Source organism: Nothobranchius furzeri, chromosome 9, assembly GCF_043380555.1.
Source record: "Nothobranchius furzeri strain GRZ-AD chromosome 9, NfurGRZ-RIMD1, whole genome shotgun sequence".
Classification (NCBI taxonomy): Eukaryota; Metazoa; Chordata; class Actinopteri; order Cyprinodontiformes; family Nothobranchiidae; genus Nothobranchius; species Nothobranchius furzeri.
The window spans coordinates 13322914-13330881 of record NC_091749.1 but is presented as its reverse complement, the minus strand read 5'-3'; the positions used below and the strand labels follow the sequence as shown (position 1 = coordinate 13330881).

General features: G+C 50.0%; 1 protein-coding gene across 1 annotated transcript; it reads right to left on the bottom strand.

Moving 5' to 3' along the window:
• Positions 1–296: 296 nt before the first annotated feature.
• Positions 297–4448, bottom strand: LOC129163849 (uncharacterized). Its single transcript, XM_070554703.1, has 7 exons — positions 1324–4448; positions 1077–1256; positions 925–1005; positions 765–848; positions 634–687; positions 504–554; positions 297–430 (listed from the first exon to the last, which is right to left on the bottom strand). The coding sequence occupies exons 1-7, from the start codon at positions 1511–1513 to the stop codon at positions 297–299; spliced, it is 774 nt and encodes a 257-aa protein (XP_070410804.1). The 5' UTR covers positions 1514–4448.
• Between the last annotated feature and the right edge of the window lie 3520 nt (positions 4449–7968).

The window sequence follows — 7968 nt, the reverse complement described above, 5'->3', positions numbered from 1 at the left end:
TTTGATCGACCTCGTTTGAAACGGCTTGGGATGCTAAGATCTCACTATCTGAAGCTAATTCATCTACTTCACTCAGTCCGCTTAAATCAAACCAGTCATTTAACACCAAATTATCGGCCTCATCTGAGGGATTTTGGCTGGCTAAAATTCGATCTAACAATTCATCATCATCAACTACATTTAATTCATCATCTACTTCAAACAAATCTGAAAGGTCGTCAAACCAATTTTCACTCATGATACAAAGACATTAATAACCTACTAAAAATGAAGAAAAAAACTCTGCGTCGTCCTCCTTACAGAGCCAGCACTTGTTGGACCACTTCGACCAGGCCAGAATTGACCTGCAGAAGCAAGTAGGCCATTTTCATCCTGTTTAATCTCTGCAATGGGGTAAATCTGCCCCGCTTCTTCTTCTTCAGCCGTTTTTCTGATGAAAAAATAAATAAAAATAAATAAAATGAACGAGCTTTTAATAAATTATATATATAAATTTAACTTACTCTGTACAGGTGCAGGAGGTGGGGCGTTCTCTTCGTCGGTCGTGGGTTGTTCTGAAAGGATAAAAAACATCATCTTTTTTACTTCAAAAATTAAATATACTATGCGGAGCTTTTTTGTGAAACAGCTTACCGGCTGGCTGCTCAGGACCACGTTCAGCGGTTTCAGAGTCGCTGTCGGATTGTTCTGAAAGAATAAAAACAAGGAAAAATATGAACGAATCATCTTTGAAGTAAATAACCACCTTTTTATATATCTCTTACCCTGTGCAGGAGATGGGGGAGGAGGAGGAGGAGGAGGAGGAGGAGGTGTGGGCGGAGATATTGAAGCGGCTGTCGGATGTTGTTCTGAAAGTATAAAAAACGACGGTAAATGTGAACGAGTCATCTTTGACTTATTAATCAGTTGTTTTTTTATCGTTACCATCCGTCTGCGCATGAGAAGGGGTTGGAGGTGGTGGTGGGGGCTGAGATATTGGGGGTGCGTAGGCCGTCGGCCGTTGCTCTGGAGAATAAAAACGATAAATATGAACGACACACCTCTGACTTATTAATCGCTATTTTGTAATCACTTACCAGCTTCGAGGATCGTCTGTGGCGTGATGGTCCTGTAACGAACAGCTTTCACGCTCGCATTCCCGTGTGATCTGACGGTATGGCTGGGCTGATACGAATGTAAGACGGTTCGGCTGGTGGATGGAGGCGTGGTTGGGTAAAAGTTATCACTTCCGGGGTAAGGTTGAACCCCCTCCTTTTCTGTAAAATGAGATATTTCTCAGTTGAAGAAAAGGACGTTACGTATATATTTATAAAATCCACTCACTCAGATTCTCGACCGCGCGATTAATTTTAGACAAATCATCCAGGTGGACCGGAGTTTTACAAGTTAATTCCTCAATAGGAATTTCTTCCCACTCGCCGTCCGATATGACAATAGCGTCTGAAAATAAAGATGTTAAACCAGAAAGAGAAAAAAAAAGATTTGCGTCTTGAGTTAAAAACTTACCCGTCATCTTAGCTTGTTACACCTCAAATCACGACTCCGAAAATGCGCTTTTACATTTTATACAGCTGTTTAAAAAAATCTTGAATAGAAAACGGTTGCGATTGGTCGAAAAAAAATGTTTATAAACAATACATAGTCATTTGCTTTGTTGTATAGGTAGACAAATGTATGAATGGGTGTTTAGAGTTGTGTGTGTGTGTGTGTGTGTGTGTGTGTGTGTGTGTGTGTGTGTGTGTGTGTGTGTGTGTGTGTGTGCTCGTATCCATTGCTTCATCAAAACTCCCCGGAGCAGAAATAAAAAAACCTTTACGATCCAAAAAATAATACCGTACCGTTTTTGTACCGGACATTTCTTCCTGAAATCTCATCATGTCTCAATTCGAACGTTGTTTTTAGCAGAGGAAGGCTATATTCAAAACACGTATCCATCGGTTCTTCTTATTCTTCTTCTTCGCTCATGTTTTGGTTAAAATGTAGCAGCTCTTTCACTCGTGTGTAAATCCGTTTACGACATGCATGTGCCTTAGTTTAACTATTCTGAGAGGTATGACATTAAAGGTTTGACCAGAGGTACGTCTGCTCTGAGACTTTACTAATCCACCCCTCCCAAAAAACAAACCTCATAAACAGCTTTTTATTTATTTCAGCTGTTATAGGTCCTACAAAATGGATCAAATATTTTCTCTGAGGCAGGAAGCAATGTGTGTGTGTGTGTGTGTGTGTGTGTGTGTGTGTGTGTGTGTGTGTGTGTGTGTGTGTGTGTGTGTGTGTGTGTGTGTGTGTGTGTGTGTGTGTGTGACAGTGAAAACAAAATGTGACACTAAAGGCAGGAGGCGAGGGGTTAAGCTTTCAGTGTTGATGATGACGAACCAAAGGATGCTGTTCACCTAAATAGCTCTTTGAAACAATAGCAAGTCATTTGCTTTTGTGAATTGTTACCATGCCGACTTGTTTAGAATGAACCAGAACTTTGTTTTAAAACTTTCCCGCCACTCTTTCAATACAGCCCACCTGCAAAAAAAGTAAGTAATTTGCTTTTTGTGTGTTGTTTCTGTGACGATTTGGTTCAACCAGTTCTTTGTTTTTAAAACTTTCCCGCCACCTGCAAAAAAAAAAGAAGTCATTTGCTTTGTCAGAAGTCGCTGGCTGTGCAAAATTGTTCAGAATGAACTTTAAAAAAGCTCAACAGATCTTAAAAGCATCACGCTGAGGTAAGGATCAACTTTTGTTCTTATAGGCTTGAGTATGCAGGGTGGTTTACAACAGAACCATAAATGGTTTAGGATGGTAAACCATTGCTTTTGTGAAGTGATAGAAATGTTTGAATGGTTTAGTCAAAGACAAATGTTTGAATGTAATCCCTTTACTTCTTAGAGAAGTGTGTGTGTGCGTGTGTGTGTGTGTGTGTGTGTGTGTGTGTGTGTGTGTGTGTGTGTGTGTGTGTGTGTGTGTGTGTGTGTGTGTGTGCTTACAACCATTAATTTGATGTGCTGCTGGACAGAGAGTTTTACACAATAGTTTTAGTTCTGGTCAAAAAGTGTCAGTGAGCTGCATGTAAATAACACATTTAAACACAAAGTTTAAGACTGAACATACGAAATCCTACGTGAACATCTCAAAGAGAGTATTAATGACATAGACAATGTGTCACTCTGAAGAGTTTGTGTGTGTTCAGCAAAAGGCTGCAAAAGTTCATGCATTGACTTCAGCTTCTGTCACTCACTCGAGAGCTAGCAGACCATACCATCTTGTCTGCTACTACAAAAACAGATTCTTTAACTTTGAGGAAACGTACAACCATTTCATTCACGCTGAGGTAAGGATCAACTTTTGTTCTTATAGGCTTGAGAATGCATGGTGGTTTACAACAGGACCATAAATGGTTTAGAATGGTAAACCATTGCTTTTGTGAAGTGATAGAAATGTTTGAATGTAATCCTTTTACTTCTTAGAGAAGTGTGTGTGTGTGTGTGTGTGTGTGTGTGTGTGCGTGTGTGTGTGTGTGTGTGTGTGTGTGTGTGTGTGTGTGTGTGTGTGTGTGTGTGTGTGTGTGTGTGTGTGTGTGTGTGTGCGTGTGTGTGCTTACAGCCATTAATTTGATGTGCTGCTGGACAGAGAGTTTTACACAATAGTTTTAGTTCTGGTCAAAAAGTGTCAGTGAGCTGCATGTAAATAACACATTTAAACACAAAGTTTAAGACTGAACATACGAAATCCAACGTGAACATCTCAAAGAGAGTATTAATGACATAGACAATGTGTCACTCTGAAGAGTTTGTGTGTGTTCAGCAAAAGGCTGCAAAAGTTCATGCATTGACTTCAGCTTCTGTCACTCACTCAAGAGCTAGCAGACCATACCATATTTAGGTGAGGAACATATCTGAGAGGTGGCTTGGTGCTTCATTCAGCTCCTCGTGGTTCATCATTTTTTTCTTAGAGCTCGGCTTTTCACCATTCGGACAGATCTGAGCTTTTAAAGAGTTAAACACAATAGGATTACACTCAGAAGGGAGGGGCTGTGGGAACCGATGGGCTATCACAAAAAAGAAACCACACACCATTACACACATTAGCCTATGACGTGGGGGATCATGGACGCTCCACAATACGCCATTGATGATGCGGCGTGGGGGGTCTAGCCCATCTGGACAATTAACAATACACATGTCCATTTGATTAATGATACGGAAGGGGGGGCAAAGATTGAACAATACACCTGTCCATTTGATTAATGATAGGAAAGGGGGGCAAGGTCAAGGGTCAAATGAACAATAGGAATGAAAGGTCAAAGAACAATAGACCTGTCAAAATGTTTGACGAAAGGTGTCTTATAATCCTCTCTGTCAACACTGGGTCTGACTGAGCGCCTCCAGGAGAGAGGCCCAAGCAAGACACGCCCCGAGGAGCGTCTTGACACATGTCAACACTGGGTCTGACTGAGGGCCTCCATGAGAGAAGCCCAAGCAAGACGCACCCCGAGGAGTGTCTTGCCACATGTCAACACTGGGTCTGATAGAGGGCATCCAGGAGAGAGGCCCAAGCAATACGCGCCCCAGGAGCGTCTTGCCACATGTCACCACTGGGTCTGACTGAGCGCCTCCAGGAGAGAGGCCCAAGCAAGAAGCGCCCCGAGGAGCGTCTTGCCACATGTCAACAATGGGTCTGACTGAGGGCCTCCAGGAGAGAAGCCCAAGCAAGACGCGCCCCGAGGAGCTTCTTGCCACATGTCAGCACTCGGTCTGACTGAGCGCCTCCAGGAGAGAGGCCCCAGCAAGACGCGCCGCGAGGAGCATCTTGCCTTATGTCAGCACTCGATCTGACTGAGCGCCTCCAGGAGAGAGGCCGAAGCAAGACCCGCCCCGAGGAGCGTCTTGCCACATGTCACTACTCGGTCTAACTGAGCGCCTCCAGGAGAGAGGTCCAAGCAAGACACGCCCCGAGGAGCGTCTTGCCACATGTCACTACTCGGTCTGACTGAGCGCCTCCAGGAGGGAGGTCCAAGCAAGACGCGCCCCGAGGAGCGTCTTGCCACATGTCACTTCTCGGTCTAACTGAGCGCCTCCAGGAGAGAGGCCCAGGCAAGACGTGCCCCGAGGAGCGTCTTGCCACATGTCAACAATGGGTCTGACTGAGGGCCTCCAGGAGAGAGGCCCCAGCAAGACGCGCCGCGAGGAGCATCTTGCCTTATGTTAGCACTCGGTCTGACTGAGCGCCTCCAGGAGAGAGGCCCAAGCAAGACCCGCCCCGAGGAGCGTCTTGCCACATGTCACTACTCGGTTTAACTGAGCGCCTCCATTAGAGAGGTCCAAGCAAGACCCGCCCCGAGGAGCGTCTTGCCACATGTCACTACTCGGTCTGACTGAGCGCCTCCAGGAGGGAGGTCCAAGCAAGACGTGCCCCGAGGAGCGTCTTGCCACATGTCAACAATGGGTCTGACTGAGGGCCTCCAGGAGAGAAGCCCAAGCAAGACGCGCCCCGAGGAGCGTCTTGCCACATGTCAACACTGGGTCTGACTGAGGGCCTCCAGGAGAGAAGCCCAAGCAAGATGTGCCCCGAGGAGCGTCTTGCCACATGTCAGCACTCGGTCTGACTGAGCGCCTCCAGGAGAGAAGCCCAAGCAAGATGCGCCCCGAGGAGCGTCTTGCCACATGTCAAGACTGGGTCTGACTGAGGGCCTCCAGGAGAGAAGCCCAAGCAAGATGCGCCCCGAGGAGCATCTTGCCAAATGTCAGCACTCGGTCTGACTGAGCGCCTCCAGGAGAGAGGCCCAAGCAAGACGCGCCCCGAGGAGCGTCTTGCCACATGTCAACACTGGGTCTGACTGAGCGCCTCCAGGAGAGAGGCCCAAGCAAGACGCGCCCCGAGGAGCGTCTTGCCACATGTGAACACTGGGTCTGATTGAGCACCTCCAGGAGAGAGGCCCAAGCAATACGCGCCCCGAGGAGCGTCTTGCCACATGTCAACACTGGGTCTGACAGAGGGCATCCAGGAGAGAGGCCCAAGCAATACGCGCCCCGAGTAGCGTCTTGCCACATGTCACCACTGGGTCTGACTGAGCGCCTCCAGGAGAGAGGCCCAATCAAGAAGCGCCCCGAGGACCGTCTTGCCACGTGTCAACAGTGGGTCTGATTGAGGGCGTTCTGGAGAGAGGCCCAAGCAAGACGCGCCCCGAGGAGCGTCTTGCCACATGTCAACAATGGGTCTGACTGAGGGCCTCCAGGAGAGAAGCCCAAGCAAGACGCGCCCCGAGGAGCTTCTTGCCACATGTCAGCACTCGGTCTGACTGAGCGCCTCCAGGAGAGAGGCCCAAGCAAGACGCGCCCCGAGGAGTGTCTTGCCACGTGTCACCACTGGGTCTTATTGAGCACCTCCAGGAGAGAGGCCCCAGCAAGACGCGCCGCGAGGAGCTTCTTGCCTTATGTCAGCACTCGGTCTGACTGAGCGCCTCCAGGAGAGAGGCCCAAGCAAGACCCGCCCCGAGGAGCGTCTTGCCACATGTCACTACTCGGTCTAACTGAGCGCCTCCAGGAGAGAGGTCCAAGCAAGACACGCCCCGAGGAGCGTCTTGCCCACATGTCACTACTCGGTCTGACTGAGCGCCTCCAGGAGGGAGGTCCAAGCAAGACGCGCCCCGAGGAGCGTCTTGCCACATGTCACTACTCGGTCTGACTGAGCGCCTCCAGGAGAGAGGCCCAAGCAAGACGTGCCCCGAGGAGCGTCTTGCCACATGTCAACACTGGGTCTGACTGAGCGCCTCCAGGAGAGAGGCCCGAGGAGCTTCTTGACACATGTCACCTCTTGGTCTGACTGAGCGCCTCCAGGAGAGAGGCCCAAGCAAGACGCGCCCCGAGGAGCGTCTTGTCACATGTCAACACTGGGTCTGACTGAGCGCCTCCAGGAGAGAAGCCCAAGCAAGAATCGCCCCGAGGAGCGTCTTGCCACGTGTCAACACTGGGTCTGATTGAGGGCCTTCTGGAGAGAGGCCCAAGCAAGACGCGCTCCCGAGGAGCGTCTTGCCACATGTCAACAATGGGTCTGACTGAGGGCCTCCAGGAGAGAAGCCCAAGCAAGACGCGCCCCGAGGAGCGTCTTGCCACATGTCAGCACTCGGTCTGACTGTGCGCCTCCAGGAGAGAGGCCCAAGCAAGACGTGCCCCGAGGAGCGTCTTGCCACATGTCAACACTGGGTCTGACTGAGCGCCTCCAGGAGAGAGGCCCAAGCAAGACGCGCCCCGAGGAGCGTCTTGCCACATGTGAACACTGGGTCTGACTGAGCGCCTCCAGGAGAGAGGCCCGAGGAGCTTCTTGACACATGTCACCTCTTGGTCTGACTGAGCGCCTCCAGGAGAGAGGCCCAAGCAAGACGCGCCCCGAGGAGCGTCTTGTCACATGTCAACACTGGGTCTGACTGAGCGCCTCCAGGAGCGAGGCCCAAGCAAGAAACGCCCGAGGAGCGTCTTGACACATGTCAACACTGGGTCTGACTGAGCGCCTCCAGGAGAGAGGTCCAAGCAACACGCGCCCCGAGGAGCGTCTTGTCACATGTCACTACTCGGTCTGACTGAGCGCCTCCAGGAGAGAGGCCCAAGCAAGACGTGCCCCGAGGAGCGTCTTGCCACATGTCAACAATGGGTCTGACTGAGGGCCTCCAGGAGAGAAGCCCAAGCAAGAAGCGCCCCGAGGAGCGTCTTGCCACATGTCAACACTGGGTCTGACTGAGCGCCTCCAGGAGAGAGGCCCAAGCAAGACACGCCCCGAGGAGCGTCTTGACACATGTCAACACTGGGTCTGACTGAGGGCCTCCATGAGAGAAGCCCAAGCAAGACGCACCCCGAGGAGTGTCTTGCCACATGTCAACACTGGGTCTGATAGAGGGCATCCAGGAGAGAGGCCCAAGCAATACGCGCCCCAGGAGCGTCTTGCCACATGTCACCACTGGGTCTGACTGAGCGCCTCCAGGAG

Coding starts and splice junctions, on each gene's coding strand:
- LOC129163849 (XM_070554703.1), bottom strand. CDS start 1,513: ATGACGGGTAAGTTTTTAACTCAAGACGCAAATCTTTTTTTTTCTCTT. Junction 1,257..1,323: donor TCGCGCGGTCGAGAATCTGA/GTGAGTGGATTT, acceptor CTCATTTTACAG/AAAAGGAGGGGGTTCAACCT. Junction 431..503: donor ACCTCCTGCACCTGTACAGA/GTAAGTTAAATT, acceptor TTTTTTCATCAG/AAAAACGGCTGAAGAAGAAG.